Genomic DNA, 25,177 nt, shown 5'->3' with positions numbered 1-25,177 from the left:
GTGTAATTTCATTTACTCATATTTTTATAACATTTGTCTTATTTTTTTTTACTTCTATGTATATTATAAACCCCACATTACAATTTATTATTTTTGCTCTAAATGACCAGTTATCTTTTAAGAAATTACTGGAAGGAATCAATTTTTTATATTTGTAACTATTGACTACTTCTGATTCAGATCTATATGAAGTAATTAAGAGACTTTCCAATAAGTAATATTATGTTTTAGCCTGAATTAACATCATTTTGCCTGTTATGTAGTATACATCTGCTGGCAACAGATATTATTAGCTTTTGGTTATTGTGTTTATTTTGCTGCCCAACTCTCCATGCTGGGATTCAAATCCAGGACCTCTTGCATTGACCTATACTCTCAACCCCTTGCTTTTATTTTTGAATGTTAGTTTCTGGGTTTGATACTTTTTTCTTTAAGGGCTCTGAAGATATCATTCCATTGTCTTCTGCCCCCCTATTTCTTCTGATAAGAGGCAGTTATTTGAATTATTTCCCTTTGTGTAATATGTATCATTCTTTCACTCCACCCTCTAGTTTCTTGAAAGATTTTCCCTTTATAGTTAGTTTTTAGCAATCTGACTTACCTGGTTTTCTTTATATGTATCCTAACTTGAGATTTGCTGAGCTTTTTGGGTCTGTATTCAAATTCGGTAACATTTTAATTATTCAAGTATTTTTTCATCTCTGTTCTTTGTCCTACTTCTGGTTTACTAGCTACATGTTAGATGTTGCTGCATAGTTCTTTTGAGTCTGTTTTTCTTCATTCTTGTTTCCCCTTGTTCTTCAGATTAGAGAATTTCTGTTTTCAAGTTTACTGACCTATTTTGTTTTTTAAACTACCTACAGTCTACTTAAGTCTATCCAGTGACTACTTTATTTAAATTATTGTAATTCTCAGTTCTGGAATATTCTTTCTTTCTCTCTCTCTCTCTCTCTCTCTCTCTCTCTCTCTCTCTCTCTCTCTCTCTCTCTCGCAGTTAACCGCTGAACCACACCCTCAGCCTATTTATTTATGAGAGAAGCTAAGTTGCTGAGGCTGGCTTTGAACTTTGAAGAGGGATCCTCCTGCCTCAGCTTTCTGAGTCCCTGGGATTACAGGCATACACAATTGTGCCTGGCTTCATTTATGTTTTAATAGTCTGTTTCTTAGATGAGATGTTCCGTTTATTCATTTATTATTAAGACCTTATTTGTTTGTTTGTTAAGTCCTTGAATATATTTACAGTATCTACTTAAAAGCTTTTCTCTGCTAAGTTCCCAGTCTAGGTCATTTCAGGATTAGTTTTTATTTGCTGTTTTTCCTTCTTGACTATGGACTACATTTTCTTCTTTGTATGTCTAGTAATTTCTGATCATGTATATTACATGTTATGCATTGTGAGATTCTGTTATCGAGATTTTGTTGTTGCAAGCAGTTCAGTTACTGGTAGATCTTGACCTTGTGTAGGCTTGGCTCTATATTTCATTACTGAGGATCTGTGGAAAATTTAGAAGACCTTTCCCCATCCTCCCAAGTTGTCTGTACTAAATCTTCAAACTGTGTGTCATGCAGATCATTCCAAGTCTTGATTTTAGGTTTTGCTTTGAATGGTCTTTCAAAAGGCTTTATTCTAGAACATGGTCCGTAGTTCTAAGATGTGGCCTTTCTAGTGTCCCAGCTTGATGCCACCTGAATTGTAAGATAACTCCACTCTGACTGGGTCAGAACTCCACAGTTTCTCAGAATTGTTTGACTTCCTGTGGCTTTTTCTTTCCTAATCCTGTAGTAGCTGTCCCCTTGGTATTATTTCCCATGCTGAAGACTCTGGGCACACATCTGCACAACTCCTTTTCCTCCTGCACCCTGCCTTACAGATTCCTATTATGTTAGTAATCCTGGGATCTTTATTTGCTTGTGTTCTAGTACATCATGCTGTGGAGGGAATTGTTCCTGTCCAAAGAACTGGGGGAACAATTCACCTTGTGTTGCCTTAGGGGTTACTGTTTTATATTGCTTGAGTAAGGGTTTGAAAATAATGCCTTAATTTGTTATGTCTAATTTTATTTCTGCTTTTGGTAGAGAATTCTGGTACCAGTTGCTATAATGACTTGAAGTCTCCAATCTTCTCATGCCCCATTTACCTGTATTTTTATAGGTTCAAAGCAAAGCAAAACTGGGGTTAATCTATATTTGTAATCTGCCTTTTTCCTACTAATTAAAAAAACAAAACACTCCTATTAAGAGTGTTTTTAAAGCTGTGTAATATGGCTCAAAGTTCAGCCACTTTCCATTTTTGAGATACTCAGCATTAATCTTAACTACCAGAAATAACACTAGTAAACTTGTACATCTTTGTTAGTATTTTTGTTTATTCCTTTAAAATAAATTCTTAGAAATAGGTGTACCTAGGGCTGGGGTTATGGCTCAGTAGTAGAGTGCTTGCCTAGAACGTGTGAGGCACTGGGTTCGATCTTCAGCACCACATAAAAATGAAATACTACAACTAAAATATAAATATTAAAAAAAGGTGGACCTTGATGTAACCTCTTTAAGGTTTTTAAAAATATGTGCTAGAATGAACTATTGAATGCTTAGCTCTATTTTCATTTGAATATATGTTATAAAAGTTTAGGTCTTAGTACTGGACTCTAAAACATTACTTTGCTTTCTTTCAGATAACTGGTTTTATAAATGGACTAAGTAGACAGAATTAAGGTTACTTTCCATAAAAATTTGAGATTTCTGTTTGAAATATGAATAATAACCTAAAATACACTTTAATTGCTTCTGAAAAGCAAATTGATTTTTACTTTGTTCTCTTCTTGTAAGTTTAGTTTTGAGTTGATGTAATCTAATATTAGTAACAGTTTATTGTAATGCAGATTTGTAGCACCATTTTATTGTCTTATCTAAAAATTATGCTTGAGGTTTGCCGACAGATCTAGGTCAGCTCTAAAGTGTAAATTTTGCTGTTGGAATCCATGTTGAATGTATGAATTTGACAGATTTAAGATGAAGTATGATTAAACAGTAAAAAGACAGGTGTCTTTTAAAAGTAGATTTTATTTTATTAGAGCAATTTTAGATTCATAGCAAAATTGAGCAGAAAGTACTGTTCTCACATTCCTCCTCCTTCCTCTACTACCAGCATCCTTGCATGAGAGTAGTTCATTTGTTAAAATTGATTAATCTTCCCTGACACATTATTATTATTGAAGTCCATAGTTCACATTAGGGTTCATTCTTTTTTTTTTTTTTTTTTTAGGGAGAGAGAGAGAGAGAGAGAAAATTTTTAATATTTATATTTTAGTTTTCGGCGGACACAACATCTTTGTTTGTATGTGCTGAGGATCGAACCTGGGCCGCACGCATGCCAGGCGAGTGCACTACCGCTTGAGCCACATCCCCAGCCCCCTAGGGTTCACTCTTGAGGTTGCGTATTCAGTGGGTTTTTGGAAAATGTATAGCATCAGGTATCCACCATTATAGTATCATAGAGAATTCATTTCTGTGCCCTAAAAAAATTGTAATTCATCTTTCCCTCTCCCTTAATCCTGGCAACCATGGGTCTTTTTAAAGATAGGTGCCTTTTTGTAGGACTTGTGATGAATAGATTATTAGATATACTTAGTGCTAAGGTAAGGAGAGAGAGAGATTTGAGAAACTGGCAATCATCTAGTTGTCTTTTAGCTTTAACCTTGAAAGACCCACTTTGGCGCTGAGTAGGGAGAAATGACTTGGAACTGAATCAGGAAAAATACTGTAGGACTGAAATCTACTCGTTCCGGTACTTTGGCATATAAGAATGGAAATATAATAAGTATTCTATACACAAGACTTAATTGACATTTAAAGTATTAGGTTAATACTAAATTCAGAGACTTGTAATTGTAGGTAATCACCAGATGCTGATATTTACAGGTATTCTAATGAAATTTACCTTTAGTTCTCTTTTATTCAGTTGCCTTTATCAGTGTTTGATGAAATATTTTATGTTTATTTATGCCAAATATGGTGGAGATATCATCATGGAGTTAAGGTAGGTGAATCACATCATTGTGTTTTCCATGATACCTTTGAAACATTTTTGCCACACTTGCATTTTAAAGTCTTTAGCCTCTGTATGTGTTTATCTGAGGTGCATATCTTTATTCATGTCTATGAAAAAAACTTAGCCACAAGGTAACTATAGCTAACTAATCCAGGTAAATTTTTATGTTAATAAAGGCTTTCTTCCTAGGGTTTTCCCCCCTCTCTTTTTCAATTAAGGAAAAAAGAAAACTAATGCTTTCTTTACAACAAGAACAAAATTGTTGGTTTTTTACAAAATCACCAATCTCCACATTTGGTTGTGATATTTTAGTACTTACTAATTTTAAGTTCCTTTAAATCAAAGTGTTTTACTTTGTGGAACCATCAGTTTTCATTGTAATTTTGTGGTCAATACCCTTAACTACTCTTGACTTGCTTTGATTTCCCCAAACTAATTAATTATTACATTTGCTTCTAAAATAGATAATGGTAGATGTAAGACTTCTGAGTGAAATGCTTAAATATATTCTTTCAAAAAGTATTAAGCATCTTCTAGGCTAAGTGTTAAGCATTGGTTAAGGTACTGGAAGATAGAATGAGTGATCAACAAGAAGATTAGTGTTGAACACTAGAAGATACAAATGTAAATAAATGTAAAAGGGTTATTTTAGATATTGAAAAGGACTATGAAAAAAACCCTTTAAAGTGTTAGGGATGGGGTCACTATTTGGATTGAGTGGACAGGGAAGACCACACAGAGGAGATAACATTTGAACTGAGGCCTGGGGTGGGGCGGAGGTAAGATACCACGTGAATTTTTAGGGATAGAGCATTCCATTCAGAGGTAAAAGTTTTGGGCAAAGATTCTAAGGTGGGAAATGGGTTTATCCTGTTAAAAGAACAAGAAGAAGTCCAAATGGCCCAGGGCTTTGGGAATGAACAGGGGTGTGTAATAAGAAATAAGAGGGGAGGCAGGAGTCAGATCACATGGTACTGTGGAGGTTGTGGTAAGGAACTTAGAGCGTGGGTGTTTTTTGTTTTTTTTGGCTTGTTTTTCTTAATACTCTGGTTATAGTGGGACGATAATAATTGAGTTTCAAGCAGTGGTTTGGCACTATAGAAGGGGAGACATAATAAATATGTACTTACATAAATATTAAAATATTGTATTAATATAGAAGGACTAAACTTGGTTAGGTGTCTCAGGGAAGATTATTGTTCTTGGGAAATGACATTTAAACTGAGAATTAATGAATAAATATGAATTGATTAGGGGAACACCATGGGAAAGAGTATTCCAGGCAGAGAAATGCCACAAGTAAAGTCTGAGTCTAGAGAGAACTTAATGGCATAAGTATCTAAAAAAAAAAAGACTAGTTTCGTTTAAAGAGGGGAAAGTAGCACCAATGCAGCCAGAGATTGGTAGCATGTACAGGATCTTGTAAGGCGTGTATAGGATTTTAATCATTAGTCTTCTGTAACAGTGATTTTAAGAAAGAGAGTAACAATCAAATTTACATTTGACTACATTATTTATTTCCTACTCTGGAGGTTGAATTGGTTTAGGGGAAGGGAGTAAGTGCCTTAATGACAGAGAGCAGTTGGGTACTACAGTCTAAGTGGGTCAAAGTAGTGGTGATGGGAATAGAGATGCTATCAACAGAAATTGTGACATGAAGGTGAAGTTAAGAATGTGGCTATTGATTAAATTTAGGAGTAATGGAAAGGAGAGGTGTTTCAAGGACAGCTCTCAGATTTGTGCCTGAGCAAATGGGTATATGGTGGTGTAGTACATAGCTACGGGGCAGATGAAAATTACTGTAGTGTTTTGGCATTTCAAGGTGTAAATTAAAGCCTCTCCTGTTGGATTGGTTATTTTAAAACTACTGTTATATAAACTTATTATGTACCATATATGTTTCAATTTATGTAATCCTGATGACAACTTTGTGAGGGAGGTGCTGTTATGATCCCCATTTTACAGATGAGAAAACAGAGAAGCTGTGACATTCCCTGAGGCAGTTTTGCCCTCTGGCTTGTGTACTTAACCATTGACTAAGATTGGAAGCTTTTAATCACAATTTGCATACTGTTTTATTGTTTATCTGGACTTTCTAATGATGTATTAACTTGGAATTTAACTGTATTGTGTCTTTCCTGGAAAGTCAACTTTTTGTGCATTTATTTATTTATTTGAATTTTTTTTTTAAGTTGTAGATGAACACAATACCTTTATTTTATTAGTTTATTTTTATTTTTTTAAAATGTGGTTAGGGTAACAAACCCAGCACCTCACGCATGCTAAGAAAGCACTCTACCACTGAGCCACCTCCCCAGCCCCAACTTTTTGTGCATTTAAATAACATATTTGGCTATAGTGGTATGACAATGAAACAGTGATAATATCTTCTTTAATTAAATATTGATTTCTTTTACTTCCCAAAATTTTGCTTCTGTAAGTTTCTTTCTCTCTATAATGCATTGTCATTGTTTGTAGCACATTTTGAAATAGTGTTGTTGACTTCCTTTATAAAGAATTTAATAACGGCTATACTACTAGGTTACTTTTTTTTTTTTGTATTGGGGATTGAGCCCAGAGCCTCATGAATGCTAGGCAAGTGTTTTACCACTGAGCTATATCCTCAGCCATATTAGGTTACTCTTACAAAATTAGGGACTTAGCTTTATGGTGGCATTTTTGGAAGCTTCTTAGAACCTTAACTTTGCCCTTTAAATTCCAGAATGAATTCATATATTCAAAATTCCAACATTCAAAATTCATATATATGTTTTAGTCTTTGTAATGTAGAATAATTTTCCAGGGAAAATTGGAATCTGAAGTATCAGGAAAAATTGATTTTATTCCCTGTCAGTTTGTATTTTCTTGGTGCATACAGTAGCAAAAAGCCTTTACAGAAGGATGCAGTGCTCAAGGGGTAAATGTGACCAGCATTCTTTGTCCTATTACAGAAGGAGCGGGAAGTCCAAAAGTACTTGACTCTCTCTTTATTAAATTATTCTCAGATGAGAACAGGTGGTGGGGGGTGCATTTGAACTTTGGCTGTAGATGTGGTTCTTAATGAAAAGTTTTGTAATACAGGGAATAAAGTAATTTCTTTCTTTCTTTTTAAAATTCTAGGGGAGGATTATGAAGATGATGACCTAGTAAACTCAGAGGTTATGAAGAAACCATGTCCAGTACAGATTGTCCTTGCTCATGAAGATGACCATAACTTTGAGCTTGATGAAGAAGCTTTGGAGCAGATACTGCTACAGGAGCACATACGAGATCTTAACATAGTTGTGGTATCTGTGGCAGGAGCTTTTCGTAAAGGGAAATCATTTCTGCTGGACTTCATGCTTAGATATATGTATAACAAGGTGAATAGTGTCTTTTAAGTTGAACCTAATCAAAACAAATAACTGCCAACCAGTTATTTAAAAAATATATATATATATATATATACATACATATATATATATATATATATACACACACACATATATATATATATATATAAAACAAGTATTGTTTCTTTAATTTTACAGAAATATAGTTCTTTAATTAGACTTCTCTATTAAGACAGTAATGTAAGTTTGAGCTCTTGATTCTTCTTTATCTCTGTTGTTCCTTTTGGGACATAATACATATTGATGCATATGCTTGAACCTCTATATTCTAGGCAGTATAGTAGTAGTCCAACATGTTTGAGTATATCCTGAAAATATTGGAAGTACTACTTATCTTGTCTCCCTTTTTATTATTTCTTCACTTTCATCTTCCTAGATACTTTTACTGTTAGTGAAGTTTTCTGATAGAAACTTGCAAAGTATACTTGTGTTTCTCAAATAAGTCACTTTTAGTGAATAAAGTCCAATTCCTTAGAGTGGCTTCTATGGCCTTCCATGGTATCTGAGCCTTACTGCTTGCATCCTTACATCAAGTATACTGTAGTGTTTGCTCTTCTCCTAGTATGTCATGTTATTCTCAAATATCCTGTTCTTTGCTAATCTTTTCATAGTAGGCCTTTCTTGATGTCCAAGTTTGTTAATTCTCTTCCCAGCTCTCATGGCATGTTTTATTAATATTACTTCAGTTTTCTGGCTGGTTTACCTTTTTGTTAGTGGTGGGACTTACATTGATTATCCTGTCTCCAGTACTTAATGCTACTGTGTGTTGTTGATGTCTGTTTGCCGGATGAATCTCCCTCCCTCTACACACTTTTGCTTTTAGATATTTACTATGTTCTCCCTGACTTTGACTTTCAAAGTCAAACACAAAACAAAAAATAAAAACCACTTGACTTAGTGTTTTTCTAAAAGCTGGAGTCAAGTGGGAGGGATTAAGTTTGATAGGGACCAAGAAGAAGGATTTGAAAATTTTGGAGTGGAACACTTAGGGTAGGTGGCCTTACAGGAATTTTTGACATAAGCCACTAGAAATAAAACTTTTAACAGAATTATGTAATTATCTGAGTGTTCATCTTTTTAAGTTCTGTGTAAATCTGAGTTTGCCTTGAAATAAGGTAAACTTTCCCAGTTGGTTTCCCAAGAAGCTTTTTACTAAAGTCTTTTTATAGGTATCTCTTTAGACCTTTTCAGGTATGCCTGAGTATCAAGAAGGTAGTTCATATTAATGAATGACATTTTATGTGTTTAGGAAATTAGGAATGGAATGTTAACGATTTTTCATTTAGACTTATTTTCTAGAGCTTAATATATGAAATAGAAAATGTATAAATAGTGGCATATTTTTAAAAAAATATATAATTTGGAAGATATTAAAGAATTTTGATGTTTTTTAACTCCTTAACTTCTTGTGTATTTCATATTTATCTGTTTCTGAGCTGTTCACTGTAAATGTATTTGATTCCAAGTAGGTCACAGATAGTAAGTAGAATGTTAGAAGGGGAAAGAAGCTTAGATTGCTTGTCTAGGAATGACAGATAAGTTTCACCTCAGGTAGCATTTCTGATTCCATCTCTGGTCAAATTAGTGACTGTTAGAGGAGGAGTAGCAGCCTACATTTGTCATTCACAATCGTGGAACTAACAGAACTCCCCCTTTCTGGAGGAGGCACTGAAGCGGTGGAAAGGTTCTGATGACCTCAGGAAGGTTATATACCTAGTTACTGGCTTCTGTGGTGAAATTATCTTTATGCATTTTAACTTATAGAGTTTTCATATAGAATTTCTGATATAAGTCACCTTATTCTGTTAATCAGAAATTATATTACATAGTGTCTGATTTGGGGGATCACATACTGATTTGGTGGTTAATCATTCTTTTCCCATGAGATGTAAGTAAAGAAGGAAAACTAATAATGGGATAGATTTGAATACTTTCCTTCAACCTATATACCTGCAAAGATGATATGCTAGCTGAGAGAAGTAGAAGAGCAACAGTTTGTATCATCTTTTAGTGTCTTCTCTACTGACATGAGTCAGTTTATGTAAGTGTGTGTTCACTAAAGGAGTTAAATGTGTAAACCTTTTACTTTATAGTTTAGAAATAGATGAGTATTTTTATTTTGAGTAATTAGTAGAGGAATACTAACATAAGGCTGAATGTGAGCTTTTTGTTAGAAAAATTCAAAAACTTCAGTAGCAAGCTTTTAAAATCTAAGATTATTTTGAGATTTCTATTTTAAATCTCTAAATATAGGGGAAATTCTGATTTTTAGGTCTCATTTTCTTGTGAAGTTAATAGCTTTTTTTATGGTTTCTTTTTGAGCTACTACTTGATATTCATATTCCCACCACCCAGATGAAGATATAGAGCATCCCTCTTTGTTCTCTCACTCAGTTAATTTTTATCCCCTCAAGTAACTATTATTCTGAACCTCTTATCATAAATTCTTTTCTCCCATTTTTGAACTTCTCAGGAATAAAATCATACTGTAGATATTCTATATATGGCTTATTTTGTTACAGTTCTTACTGTAAAATGTACACATCTCACAGTTCATTATTTTTGTTGCTTTAATATTCTGTTTGATGATATTGTGCTTTATTTAACCATTAATCTGTTGATGATCTAATTATTTTTAGTTAGCTGATTTTTGTGACATGTTTTCAAAGTGAAATAGATTACTCTAGTATCAATAGGAATTGTTAGAAAAAAGCTGATCAACTTGTCACATGGCTACCATAAAAGTACTTTCAATTCCTGGAATCAGTTTACAGAAATCAAAAATTAATGTATTGAATTAAATTATGTAATATATGTAATACTTAACACCGTGCTTAATATATTGACACTGTAAATGATAGCTGTTGTTGAACTTATCTAGTGATCTTAATTCTATGCAGAGTTGCTTCTACTTTATATCATTTCTTATTTTTTCTTTTAAAAACTATTATAAAGAATTTTAGGGCTGGGGATGGGGCTGGGGATGTGGCTCAAGCGGTAGCGCGCTCGCCTGGCATGCGTGTGGCCCGGGTTCGATCCTCAGCACCACATACAAACAAAGATGTTGTGTCTGCCAAAAACTAAAAAATAAATATTAAAAATTCTCTCTCTCTCTTAAAAAAAAAGTTTCCTTTAAAAAAAAGAATTTTAAACACATGTCAGATTAGACAATCATATAATGAATGCCCACATTCTTATTTTTAGAAATCATGAACTCTTATCAATCTCATTTCATCTGTAGTCCAGCTGACTCCACACCTGAATGCGTTGTTTTGAAGTAAATCCCAAGCATATAATTTCATTTGTAGATGTTTCAGTATCTCTTAAAGAAAAGGACATTATAATAATGTCATCATACAGAAAAGTAGTAATAATTTTTGAATATTGTGAAATGTTTACAACCTTTTACTTGCTACAGATGCTTTTTATGTTTTAACAGTTTGAATCCAACCAGATGAGATCTACATTATGACTTGATGTTTTTAAATTGTTTTAAGCCCTGTTTCTATTTTTCTTGGCAAGTTATTTGTTGAAAAGACCAATTATGCTATAGAGCTGCACATTTCTGGATTTGCTAATTTTATCCCATTGGTGTTGATTCTATAGACTTGATCAGAATCAGGTTTTATTCATTTTCGGCAAGAAGACTTCATAGATGAAAATATATTCTTCCTCAGTGTCTTTTCATATAACAGTATTTGAGTATTCATTGAATTCTAGGTACTGTGATTATTAAGCACTTAACAGGTATTATTTTATTGAGTATTCATAATAATTCTACATAGTAATATTAGTATTTTACTAATGCTAATATTACTAATATTAGCATTAGTAAAATTTTAACTTGCTTAGTTTAAGAAATGAGGTTTAAACTAAGTGGCAAGGCCAATTTCATTATTTCCCCACATATTTCCAGTATGTAGAGGTTCCATATAGGATGTTCCTACACTATATTGCTCTTTTATAAATGTTTACTTTTCACTGTTTACTTCAGAAGCTGAAATAGACTTGACAGAAGAACATGTGCTAGTGCAAATGTAGTAATGTTTCTTGCTGTCCACTAGTTTCCAAGCAAAATGAATGAAGGATCTTTGCTTTGTTTGGTACATAAGAGTTTTGACTTTTCCATAGCATATTTTCAGAAGATATTTTAAAGAAACTATCCTTTATGTAGTTTTTATTCTTTACTATTTAAGGACTTGCTTCTAGAATGCTGCCAAAGAGCAGGAATAAAAACTATATTTAAGCATCATATGCAATACATATAACTCACCTGAAACATGTATGAATCAGCCCTATGGATGTTGAATTTAATTTCACTTTCCTCTCCAAGGCTAACAGTGTCTGAGTTGTAAGACTTATGGGAAATGTGTGAATACATGATGAAAAACTTGTTTTGTTTCATGTTCTTTTTCCAAGAAAGAAATGTACTTGGAGGAAGAAAATATCTTAAAAAGCCTCTTCTTGGTCATTTTATTTTTTTATTGTGTTATAACTTAAATGCAATAAATGCATAAACCTTAGTATAGCCAGTTAATTTTTAAATAAGTATGTTTTTTAACCACTACTTCAAATCAAGACAAAACACTTTCTGCATTTTAAAAGACTCACTTATTTCTCCTCCCAGTTATTACTATTCCAGCTCTCAAAGGCCACTATGCTGACTTTTATTGTCTTAGATTATTTTTGTCTATTTTGGAAGTGACATGATTTGTAAAAGTATGTATATTTTGTGTCTGATTTCTTTTATTTAACATTAAGTCTAAGAGATTTATCTGTGTTGTTAAATGCATCAGAAATGTCTTTTTGTTGTTAAGTGATATTTCATTGGAGGAATATATCACAATTTAATTACCTCATCCTCTATTGATATACATGTAAGTTGTTTCTAGTTTTTGTTTCTTCTAAATAAAGTTGTTGTGAATATTCTTATATGTGTATATATATATATATATATATATATATATATATAATTTTTAAGAATTACTTGGGAATATACACAATTCTGTTAGGTTTATATCTAGGAGTAGAAATTTGGGTCATATGACAAAATACCTTTTTAGCTCTACTAGTGGCTGCCAAATAGTTTTGCAAAGAGGTTTCACCAATTGCACTAGGCAATATAGGAGACTTATAGTTGTTGTATTCCTTGTAAATGTCATCTTTTAAATTGTAGCCATTCTGATAGGTGTGGATTTTGTTTATTTTAAAACATTATTATACTTTATACTGGTTCATTAGTTCATTGAACTATCTTCCAGATTTAATCTAGAGGTTTAGCTTATTCATTTAACCATTTCAATTGAATTTACTTGGGAATATTTCACTTGTTTTAAGTGAAGCATTGTAACTCTTATGTGATAATCTGAAATTTTGAATTTTCTATCATTTTTACCAATGTGAGAAACAAACAAAATTTGATCAGAATTTTAAGTCCATAAGGAAAATAAAAATTGTAGGCTTGTTAGAGGGTGTTGGAGTTGGCTAGATAGCAGTTTAATAACTGGTGGTATCTCCCTTTTCTGTTTTGGTACCCCTCAAGGCCACCTTTTTGTTTTTAAGTTGTGGTAAGATAGGCAAAACAAAAATTCACCACATTAGCCATTTATAAGTATACAGTTCAAAGGCATTAAATTTATTTATTAATTCTGTGCAGCTATCACCAACCACCTTTCATCTTGAGGACTTTATTTTCACAAACTAAAGCTGTGTTACTATTTAAATGCTAAATCCATTTTCCTCTCCTCTCAGCCCCTGGCAATCACCCTTCTACTTTCTGTCTGTATGCTTGACCACTCTAAGCAACTCATGACTGAAAACATAACATTTCTCTTCTTGCGTCTGATTTATTTCACTTAGCACAATGTCTTCATGGTCAAAGATGCATTTAAGCAGAACTTACATTATTAAATTTCTCCTTAGCAAATCTGTAAGTTCTTAGAAATGTTCTTTGCTTGACTTTGTGACCCGGGTCAGTTGTAATGCCAACTATTTGTCCAGCCCTGGAAAGAGGAGTTGGACATGAGGCAGGGATGGGAGATCAGTAAGATTAGACACATTTTAATTATTTCAGAATTAATGTTCCATGTTTTTTTTCTGGGACTTGAGTTTTCTCACATTCAACTGAAAATACTAAGCTACAATCAATGGTTAGAATGTATATACTAGTTCTCCCCACCAGTTTGGGTATTGAGTGTTAATAACCTGTCTCCTGCATAGGTACTTATTTTATACAGGTTAGGATTTTCATTTGTGGGGCTTTTAACTAGGGATGATCTCCTTCTTTATTGTAATGCTAATTGGGTCTTAGTTTTATACTTTTTTGTCTTTTACTCCAATCCAAGCTGAGTTATTATGGCTTCTGGATGGACTTTTATTTTTTTAGCCTGGCTGTTGTGGAAGGAGTCAGCAAATGGGAAGCTGGTGTGTTCTGATGGTTCTGGGCTTGTCTGGGCTACCAAACTCTGGGTCTAAAGCTTATATAGCTGTTGTTTCATTTTGTTGCTACAGACAATTACTGTTCCTTTGGTGAAATATGAATTTGTTTTTTACTATTTAGAGTTTATTTATTGCTGGTAAGTTACAAAGACAAGCCTTTTTTGGCATGTGCTGTGTTTATTCCACTATTTGACTACATTTGAAGTTCAGATGACTTCAGATTGCCTTTTGCAATTGAGAGTTATTCTATAAGATCTCCTCTTTTCCTACTATTTTAAATTGAAAGAATAAGGTAGCTTTTGGAAATCTGTGAGTTTTGAGGTTTTTTTTTTTTCTCTGTAGTAGTGAATGGAATCAGATTAGTGTTTTTCAAGTTCCAATGTTTGCTTTTAATAAATTTAATAAATTTTGAGATGGGGTCTGTAATTTTTGAGACATAATCATTGAGACTGTCTCTAGAACCTACTAAAATGTTCTTGGAGAGGAAAAACTTTGTTCTTGTTCATTGCTCTATCTCTAGAATCTAGAACAGTGACTGGCAATTGGTAGAGGTTCAGTAGATTTGTTGAACGAGTGAGTGAATGGATGAATGAATGTATTTTATGAAAGCTTTAATGTTCAGTATGTTAGAGAAATAACAGATTTCAAAATTTTGAAAATCTGATTAACTTGGTTTTCTGATTTACCTTTTCTTTTATCTTTTTTTTTTTTTAAAGAGAGAATGGGGGGGGGGGGAGAGAGAGAATTTTAATATTTATTTTTTAGTTATCAGCGGACACAACATCTTTGTTTTGTATGTGGTGCTGAGGATTGAACCCGGGCCGCACGCATGCCAGGCGAGCACGCTACCACTTGAGCCACATCCCCAGCCCTCTTTTATCGTTTTATTAACTAATCCATTGAATATTTTACAATATTCCCATTTACTAAGAAGCAATGATACATAGTAGATTTTTATGAGACACTAATTCTTTTAAAATTTTTTTTGAAGGGGGGTTAACAAGCACATTAGCCTATGACTTTAGTCATCCATAGTTCAAAAATTTTATTTTTACTGCTTTGTCTACATAATTATATTGTTTCTAGAATAATAAAGAAGCTCATATTTCTTCTGCATCTATTACCCATGCTTAAAAGGGAGCACAAAACTTTAATGTTTTGAATACCTAACTATAAACCAGGCACTATTTGACCTGCTGGGAATTCATGAGAATGAAACAAAACTGCTGTCATGGAAAGTAATTTTGTTTAGAGAAGTAGTTTTGTTAGAGAAGATATAGAGAAGCAAGATAAGTAAAATATGACTAAAAGTAGACTTCTGTAAGAGGATAGTGTCTTTTAACTTATTTGTGTAGGTTACACCTTTTAAAAATGGTTCATTCAATACCAGATTTCTTTGACATTTCGAGAGAATGAGTAGGTTCTCACATGTGGCATCTGATTCCCCCACCATGTCAAAAAATCTGAATCTAGGCAGAGAAAGGTGTTGATGGCTGAACAGTGTATGCATTTGGGAAATGGTGATATTTTTTTCTTCTTCTTTTTTTGGTGGAGGGATATGGTAGAAACTGGATATGTAAGTATTGGTTGGGAATATCAGAAACAGAGAAAAAATAGATTAAAGGGGCATTGTTATGAAACAGGTCTCTGGATGGATGGTCTTATAGGTAATGGGGAAGCGATAGATGGAGTTTTAGAAAGACAATGACATGATTACATTTCTTGTGAAAATTAGCTGTGACAAGAACTGGGGTAGAGTACAGCAAAGAGGTACAAGAACAATTTGGAGCATCTAAAATATAGGCCAGGGGCAGGACTACCAGTTGTCTATCCTCAGGAAGGGTACTTTGAAATATGGTTCTATTGTATGTACTATGAATGGAGTTGTACCATGTGGCAGTCTGTAACCAGCAGAGGTGAGGGCCTTTAGTTGAAGTTATTGAAACCTGAAGAAAACAAATAGAGAATTTTATGACTTATAATAAGACTGGTAACCTACTCGAGATGAGAGTTTTGTGAAATGATGATTATAGATTGTTTAAAGTTTAAGGCTGTATTGTCATATTACATTATGGTCTGGATGACTTATTTTTGCCACTTTATACGTGCTCTTCCTAAATTGTTTCATCCTTCATCGATCCTGCTTTAAAACATCATCTTCCTACCAGTAATTTGAACTTTATAATCTATTTTGGATTAGATATTAAAGCTTACCAGAAGTATTTCTGAAACCAAATCTTTCCTTGGAGATATGTTGAGTAAAGGACTTTTAAGTATACTAAAATAGTCATCTTGACATCTGTCAAACGTATTCATTTATGTCCCACATTTAATTTTCTAGATAAACTACCTTATGATTTATTAACTGTTATATTATTTCTTATTTATTTATGGTGCTGGGGATTGAATCCAGTGCCTGTACATATTAGGTGAACACTCTACTAGTGAGCTGTACCTCCAGCCCCATCATATTTAATTATAGTAGTATGGCCTGTAGTTTTAATTAAAACATTATATTATAGAAAATTTAAAATATACCCCAAAATAAAGAGGATAGCATTATGAACCCCAGCATTATATACATCAACATTTTGCTGGTCTTCTTTCATCTGTTTTCTGTATGTATATATGTGCCTTTTGAAATATTAAATGCCAGGCATATCCTTTTACCACAAATACTTGAGTATCTAACATACAAGTATTCTTTTAGCTATTTCTTAATGCAACCATGACATCATTCATATCAGACAATCATATTTATCCCAACTGATAATGCAGTCTGGGTTCAGATTCTGTTCATTCAAGTAAGGCTTTTTTATTCTTGGATCATTTGAATCAGGTTGCAAACAAGACTTGGTTTGTTTGTTTGTTTGTTGGTGGTGGTGCTGGGGATTGAATCCAGGGCCTTATGCATGCAAGGCAAGCACTCTACCAACTGAGCTATATCCCCAGCCTAAGACTTGGTCATTTTTAAAGTTGATTATGTTTTAAAGGTAACAAGGCATCATAAAAAACATTTAATATAAGCTCTTCTAAGAGAGTGATACTCTTTTTTGACAGTCATTCTTTCTGAAACTTAGTTTTACTTTTCTGTATAAGAAGATATAGCTGGTGTCTGATTTTTGTTTTAAACATTATAGGAAATCTTTGCTGAAGAGGGTAAAATGGGTGTGACCCCACTCACCTAAAAGCCCACAGAGTGGAAATTTGAACTGACTTGAGAAGGTTCAGGTTTGAAGGAAACTGCATCCCTATAGAAAACCACATAGAATTTAGGACTGCTTTTGTAACTACTTGGATGATGTTACATAGTGTATTTTATCTTTGAACTTACCTTCCTCATCTGTAAAATATGGAATGGGTGATTTTTAAAGTTTTTTTATTCTTTTGATTTTTGTGTGTTTTATTTTACATTTATCTTTGACTTTAACAGGATTCTCAAAGTTGGATTGGTGGAAACAATGAACCATTGACCGGCTTTACATGGCGAGGTGGTTGTGAAAGAGAAACAACAGGCATACAAGTTTGGAATGAAGTATTTGTGATTGACAGACCTAATGGAACAAAAGTAAAATTTCACTTATACTTTTCTATTTTTAATCTTCTATATTTTTTTCTTGAGCTACTTTCTGTGTTAAAAATCAAAGGAACAGGCTGGGGATATAACTCATTTGGTAGAGTGCTTGCCTTGCATGCACAAAGCTCTGGTTTCAATCCCCAGCAACCCCCCGCACCCCCCCTCCAAAAAAAAAAAATTCAAAGCAACACAGAACTTAATGTCTGGCAACTTTAATGTATAGATTATTATGTTAAAATGTGTAGAGATGAGTATTCTTGATTTAATTATTGCTTTTGAAATTTACCATTTAATATATGATTTTTATATTTGTTTTTTGTGACTGTTTACTAAGTATGATAAACTTTTGAATTCCTAGGTGGCTGTGCTGCTAATGGATACCCAGGGTGCCTTTGATAGCCAGTCAACTATTAAAGACTGTGCAACCGTATTTGCTCTGAGCACTATGACCAGCTCTGTGCAGGTGAGATAGGGATTAAGTGATGACATCAGTTTATATGATCCTGGTACCTTCAGCTGCTCCTCAAAAATGCCTTTTGATTGAAGAAAAATTTTAATATGATTAAAGTTAAAGAGCACATTGACATTTCTTATTGGTTATTTACATTTCCATGCCTACTGTTCTGGCTTATAATGTGAAATTTTGTATTTTGGATAGTTACAAAGGAAGCAATATACCAGAAACCAGTTCCTTTGAATTTTTTGTAGAATCTAGGCTTTTAGCCGTAGAGGGCTGGGATAATGGCTACTACTCACTAAGTGATACTATCTGAGACCCTCAGAAATCTCTTTTTCCCTTCTTGTTTTTTTTTCTCTGCTTTTGCAAAATGGCACAATTGCAATAGTATAGAAGCCATCTCTTCATATTTGCCTTATCATAGTGTAGCCCCTCAAGTAAGCTGGCAGTAGACTTTGCCTTAAATTATAATGAGGGAGTTCTGTGTCTTAATATTTATTATTGGGGTTCAAACTTGGGGTTCTCTTGTTTATTCAACTTTTTAAAGATCTGTCTTTGGACAGTAACTTAAAAACTATATAGCCACTTTCTTACCTGCAAAATGAGGGTTTTACCCATTTTGCCTACCTCATGTGTGGCTGTTGTTAAAGAAGAGATCTAAATAAGATAATGCATAAAGTGCTTTGTAGACTCTAAAAAACCAAGAAGATTAGATATCTATTATTGCTTTCTTCCTGACCTTGGAGGTTTGTTTTCTTTCCTTAAATAAGTTCTAGCTGATAAATCAATAACAAATTGACCTTGTCTTTTATTCTTTCAACAAATTGTTAGCACCTATTATATCCAGGGTAGTATTCTAAGTACTAATGATCTAAGATAAACAGGTCTCTGTCTCTCTTTACTATTTGCCTTGCCCTGACAATGAAAAGATCTGGACCTGCTTTCTAAAAGCTAAGGTCCACTGGATGGATAAGAATAGATTAGTCACACTGTCAGGTTTTACTTTAAATCTGAAGTTTAATTACCTCAGTCATTAATTACTTTTAAAAATACTCTTTAGAATTAATTATGACTTGAGACTGACTTGAGACTATCATTTTAGGTTTGCTGAACTTATAAGCATCAAGTATATGTGTTCTTGACCTCCAAGTTATCTGTATTTCTCCCTTTGGAGTACCCTTATTTTCTTAGATACAAGTTATTTCTTAGCAGTAGTTGCCCATTCTTTTCCAATTATAGCCTGAGTTCTCTTCTGAAGATCTGTCTTGGAAGGACTGGACCTAACTAATCTTTTCTCCAATTTCTCTTTTCCTGAGTGTGTACTTTAGAGCCTCTACTATAGCTCTGGTCTGTTTTGTCTTTGGAAGTCTTCAGAAAATTCTGGACAGGACAAGAGTGCCACCTACTGTTACTTTTGTTAGTTTCCAGAGGCTGCTGAAATTTTTCTGTTAAAATTGTTTAGACTGATAAGTTTTAAGTAAAAAGAGAACTATAGTAGAGTCAATGTTAGATGAGATTCCCACTGATCAGTTATATACTTTTGCCCCTCACATTAACCAGCTTGGAAAAATGGTATATAAACAACCTTTACTTTTTAGTTTTCTTTCTTAAGTTATCGTGACATGAAACTTTGAGGAGAAAAAGAACCTATTATATAATTTTTAATTTTTTTTTTTTTTTACTTTTTAAAATTTTGTTCTAATTACATGTGAATGTAGAATGCATTTTGACACATCATACATAAATGGAGTATAACTTCTCATTCTTCTGGTTGTACATGATGTAAGATTACACCGGTCATGCAATCATATATGTACATAGGGTAATAATGTCTGATTCATTCTACTGTCCCTCCTCCTCCAATACCCCCTCCCCTCCCTTTACTCTCCTTTGCCTAATGTTTTCCCAGGGAAAATCAGAGGTACTTTACATTAGCATCCACATATCAGAGAAAACATTTGGCCTTTGGTTTTTGGGGACTTGCTTATTTCACTTAGCATGATATTCTCTAGCTTCAACCATCTACTGACAAATGCCATAATTTCATTCTTCTTTAAGGCTGAGTAATATTCCATTGTGTTTGCATACCTCTTTTTTTTTTTTTTAAATATTTATTTATTTTTAGTTTTCGGTGGACACAACATCTTTGTATGTGGTGCTGAGGATTGAACCCTGGCCGCACGCATGCCAGGCGAGCGCACTACCGCTTGAGCCACATCCCCAGCCCTCATTTTCTTTATCCCTTCATCTTTTGAAGGGCATCTAGGTTGGTTCCATAGTTTGGCTATTGCAGTACACTTTTTTTGTCAAGTATCTGCCAAATTTAGGCAGTGTATATGCATTTATTCTTGATTTTCACATATTTTACCACCACTCCTTCCCCCTTAATATTTTTTTCACTTGACTATTATGAAAAAAGAGAAAGTCCTTTTTGTATGCCACTGATAGTGGCTGAGTGATTAATTTGTGGTAAGGCATAAAATAGTCTTAATTTTCACAAGGAAAATTATGCACAAGCTGGGTATTCAAAGTAAGACACTAATAAAAACAAAATGAATTTTGTTTTAATAGGTATATAATTTATCTCAGAATATTCAAGAAGATGATCTTCAACACTTACAAGTATGTATGTCTCAGAATATATGCTAAAGTTTTAAAATTGAATTGTCATGTTATTGTGAATTTATACTTAGAAGCCTATGATGTAATAACAAAGTTGAATATTATATGGTTTAAAACTGACCTGTGATTTCATTTTTTTTCTTTTAGTACTGAGGTTTGAACTAAGGGTCACTCAACCACTAAGCCACATCCCCAGTCCTATTTTGCATTTTATTTAGAAACAGTGTCTCACTGAGATGCTTAGTGCCTTGATTTTGCTGAGGCTGGCTTTGAACTTGTGATCCTCCTGCCTCAGCTTCTTGAGTCACTGGGATTATAGGTATGCACCACTATGCCAGGCCTGTGATTTCAATATATACCCTGTGTGTTAGAAAATTAAATACTTAGCTTTCAGATGATATTAAAAGTTCTGATAGCTTGTCCTCTGATATAGAACAATTTTATAAATGTCTCTGTCAATTTCCCTGGGGACATTAGTTTAAATAACTTGATTTTACAGTTATTTACAGAGTATGGAAGACTTGCAATGGAAGAAATCTATCAGAAACCATTTCAGGTAAGTAAGTGTTTTATCATTTTATAAGATAGACTTATGAGAAGCTCACCTCAGCTTTTAACTTTGGAGATACAGGGTATTATGACAAACTCATTTGTAGCAATCAATTCAGTGGAGTTGAATCTAAATATTGGTGATGTCGTCACCAACTTAATACCAGTTTGAGGCCAACAGAATAGGAAATAGAACAAACAAATCTAGTTTGATTAAGGGGGTAATGCTTCTCTTAGATGTTACTTAATTCCAAAACTTAAGACAGTGAGAAATTGAATAAGACAGTTATATCACATTTCTTTTATATGTGATACACTACTAGAAAATGTTGTAGGTCTATTTTTAACTTAATTTTATTTTGCAAAGATATACACATTTATTTTAGCAATTCAAACAATATGGTTTTATGTAGAGTAAAAAGTGAAATTCTCTTAAAATGACTCCCTCACATTAACCAGCTTGGAAAAATGGTATATAAACAACCTTTATTTTTTATTTTTCTCTCCAAAATTATCATTGACATTAAACTTTGAGGGGAAAAAGAACCTTATTGTATAATAATAGGTGGGCCCTTAATATAACCATGAGTAATGTAACTTTTCTTTCCAAAAATAAGGGTCAGTTTCTTTTTTTGTGGTATGTTATAAATGTTATAAGTTGAAGTTAGTCCTGTTACTCTTTATTTTGGTTTAATATGAAAAAGTTCCAGGTAGTTTTTTTTTTTTTTGGTACTGGGGATTGAACTCATACTTAGCTACTGAGCCACATCCTCAGCCCTATCTTGTATTTTATTTAGAGACAGGGTCCCCCTGAGTTGCTTAGCACCTTGCTTTTGTTGAGGCTGGCTTTGAACTTGCCTGCCTCAGCCTCCCAAGCTTCTAGGAATATAAGTGTGTGCCACCACACCCAGCTACTTTATTTTTTGAAGCAAGTACAATTTGCAGGTTGCCATTAGTACTGTTTGGTCAGTTGCAGTTAAGGTGGGGGAGAATAGGAAATAGAACAAAGAAATCTAGATTGATTGCCCATCAGTGTGTGAAGTCCTTCCTCTGATAGCATTGCTAGGATTATTAGTGGGTTTACATCAATTGTGTCTCATTCTTGTCTGCTGTTCTGGTTAAAGCAATCACTTTTATGAAATGATTGGGCAGGTTTATGGCTTCCTTTTATGTATATGAATAAATATATTATCTGTGAGTTTTTCTGAACTAGGGTAATTTTGCCACCCAGTAGACATTTGCCCATGTCTGGAGACATTTTTTGTTGTCACAGTTTTGGGGAGGTTAATGCTACTGGTGTGTAGTGCATAGAAGCCAGAGATATTGTTTAATATCCTGTAATGCACAGGACAGCCATGCACAGTTAAAGATTATTTGGCCCAAAATGTCAGTAGTGCTGAGGTGGAGAAACTTAAGTGTATGAATTAAAAATCATTCTGTGAAATTAGTGCTATTGACACCAAATCTATAATCTGTGTAGAATTAGCCATCTTGATTTGGTTGGTCTTGTAATTATACAACCTTGATTTAAAATTATGATCTAAATGCCCTGCTCTGCCTTTTGTTCCTTTTAAAAATCATGTTATTGCTTGGGTGACTTTTTTCCTTATATGAAGTGAAATTCAAGTGGAGGTGATTACTTGGTATGGGGTTTGAGTATGTTGTTGGTTTAGGTGGGCCCTTAATATAGCCATGTACTCACTTTTAGTAAGAATTGTTTAGGGGAGAAAGGAGGTGTTAACTATTAAAGTTATGGTTTTTTCTTAAGATTTTATAAGAAGTGTTTTGTATTTTTTCTGCGTGTAGACATTAATGTTTTTGATCCGAGATTGGAGTTATCCTTATGAACATTCATATGGTTTGGAAGGTGGAATACAATTCCTTGAAAAGAGATTGCAGGTAAGCCCTGTGTCCTGGAGAGGAGAGCATAAGCACCACACCAGGCAAAAGGCTGGGCTGCCTGGACTGTGCTTACACTGTCAGTTACTAACTCTACATAGGTGGTTACATGTGTTTTCTCTCCTGAACAAATTGTCCCTCAGTAAATATTCAAAGGATCAACCTTCCCACCTTCCCTCCTTCCCCGCCTTCCTTTCTCTTCCTTTCCCTTTCCTTCCTCCTTCCTCTCCTTCCTTCTCCTCCCTCTCCCTTCTCCTCCTTCCTCCTACCCCTTACCCCATTTCTTCCATCCTTCCTTCCTTTCATTCATTCTGGGGATTCCACCCCTAGCATGCCTGGCAAGTGCTCTATTACTAAGGTATTTTTCGAGCCTTATTTTGATGTTTTTTCAGACAGGATCTCGCTAAATTGCCCAGGCTAACCTCAAGAATTTTGGTATCCTCCTACCTTAGCTTCCTGAGGATCAATATTTTTAAGGAGATTTTGGTCCACTTAGAATATTCACAAGTCTCTTTCTGGTCAGCTCAGCTTCTCAACGTTTGGGACAGGCTGGTTAATGTTTACGTATTGAACACAGATGATATGAGAACCTCTCATATCTCTGATAGAGTGACAACATATAGAGCTAGAAAAGGGATTTTAAACATATCCCTAACCTTAACCCTAACCCTGAACATATCTAGTTCATCCTTTTTTTCTTCATATTTTTTAATTATAGTTGGACACAATACCATTATTTTATTTATTTGTTTTTATGTGGTGCTGAGGATCGAACCCAGGGCCTTGCATGTACTAGGTGAGTGCGCTACCACTGAGCCACAACCCCAGCCCCTCCTTCATATTTTTTATTGGAGCGTTATAATTATTCACAATGGTAGGATTTGCTGTTACATATTTGTGCATGCATACAAATTCTCTAGTACTTCTTTTCCTCTTCTCCTTTCTCTCTTTGGTCCCTTTTCTTTGCTCTACTGATTTCCCTTCAGTTTTCATGAGACACGTGTTCTATACCTTTTTTTTTTTTTTCTTTTTCCTTTCTAGCTTCCACAGATGAGAAAACAAACAACCCTTCTAAGTTTGGCTTATTTTGCTTGATGTAATATTCTCAAGTTTGATCCACTTTTTTTCAGTGCAAATGACATCATTCCATTCTTTATGGCTGAATAAAATGTCATTGTGTATATATACCATATTTTCTTTATCCATTCATACATTGATGGATACCTAGGCTAGTTTCATAGTTTGTCAGCCTTTTTTTCTTGTACATTGTTTTAGTCAGCTTTTTTGCTGCATGTGACTAAAGGACCTGATCAGAACAATTGTAGAGAAGGAAGAGTTTATTTGAGGGCTCCTGGTTTCAGAGGTCTTAGTCCAGAGAAGGCTGGTTCTCTCTATTCCTTGGCTTGAGGTGATACTGAACATCATGGCCGGAGAGTGTGGTGGAGGGAAGCTGCTCACATCATGGTGATCAAGAAGCACAGAGAGACTCTACTCTCCAAATATAAAATATATACCCTATAGCCATGCCCCAATTCTTTTACTCTCCAGACACACCCTACCACTTCAGTTAATCCCATTAGGGATTAATTCACTGATTAGGTTAGGATATAACCCAATCATTTCTCTTCCAAACCTTTCTGCATTGTCTTACATGTGAACTTCCAGGGGATACCACATCTAAACCATAACATACACAGTGAAACTGGAGCCTGGAAAAGTAACTTGCTTATGGTCACTTAACTAATTATTGATAACTGGGTATAGGATCCAAGTACCACTCCTTTATGATATGCCACATGAAGCCATTCCTGGAAAATAACCTCACCAACAAGATCATCATCTTTTATCCTTAAAGTACCTTCCTGTGAAAATAATTAGGAAACCTGCAGGTCAGATAATTACAGATTACCATCTGCTAACATATACAATATATATATAACATCTCTATGTGTAGAGATCCCTTTATTAATATAGTAGGTTAATAAGATTTTATTGTCTGTGGAATGATGCACTTGGTTTCTCAATCACATTCTAAGACTTGTGGTGGAATAGTGTGATTTTCTTATTCCTAAAATGAGATTAAGACCAATTCTTTACTCTTGGATTTTCAGCTCCTTCAGATAACTGCAGTTATCACAGCTTTTTTTCTGGTTTGTTTATAAGAAATTAACAGACTATATCTGAACTAGGTACCT

The 25,177-nt window shown here is 34.0% G+C and overlaps 1 protein-coding gene across 3 annotated transcripts in view; it reads left to right on the top strand.

Annotated features, from left to right (window-relative positions):
* Atl2 (atlastin GTPase 2) overlaps positions 1–25,177 on the top strand; it is a 55,446-nt gene that overhangs the window by 21,633 nt on the left and 8,636 nt on the right. For all 3 annotated transcript variants that reach the window (XM_046441676.2, XM_058578470.1, XM_058578469.1), the window contains exons 2-7: positions 7,169–7,410; positions 17,312–17,446; positions 17,814–17,918; positions 20,484–20,534; positions 21,034–21,090; positions 22,890–22,982. In XM_046441676.2, the coding sequence (XP_046297632.1) occupies positions 7,169–7,410; positions 17,312–17,446; positions 17,814–17,918; positions 20,484–20,534; positions 21,034–21,090; positions 22,890–22,982 (683 nt within the window). The remainder of the gene's footprint in view (positions 1–7,168; positions 7,411–17,311; positions 17,447–17,813; positions 17,919–20,483; positions 20,535–21,033; positions 21,091–22,889; positions 22,983–25,177) is intronic.

Source organism: Marmota monax, unplaced genomic scaffold (genome assembly GCF_021218885.2).
Source record: "Marmota monax isolate L192 unplaced genomic scaffold, Marmota_monax_Labrador192_F-V1.1 WCK01_AAM20220418_F8-fsc00010, whole genome shotgun sequence".
Classification (NCBI taxonomy): Eukaryota; Metazoa; Chordata; class Mammalia; order Rodentia; family Sciuridae; genus Marmota; species Marmota monax.
The sequence above is the reverse complement of the archived record's forward strand: the minus strand, read 5'-3'. Positions and strand labels throughout refer to the sequence as shown.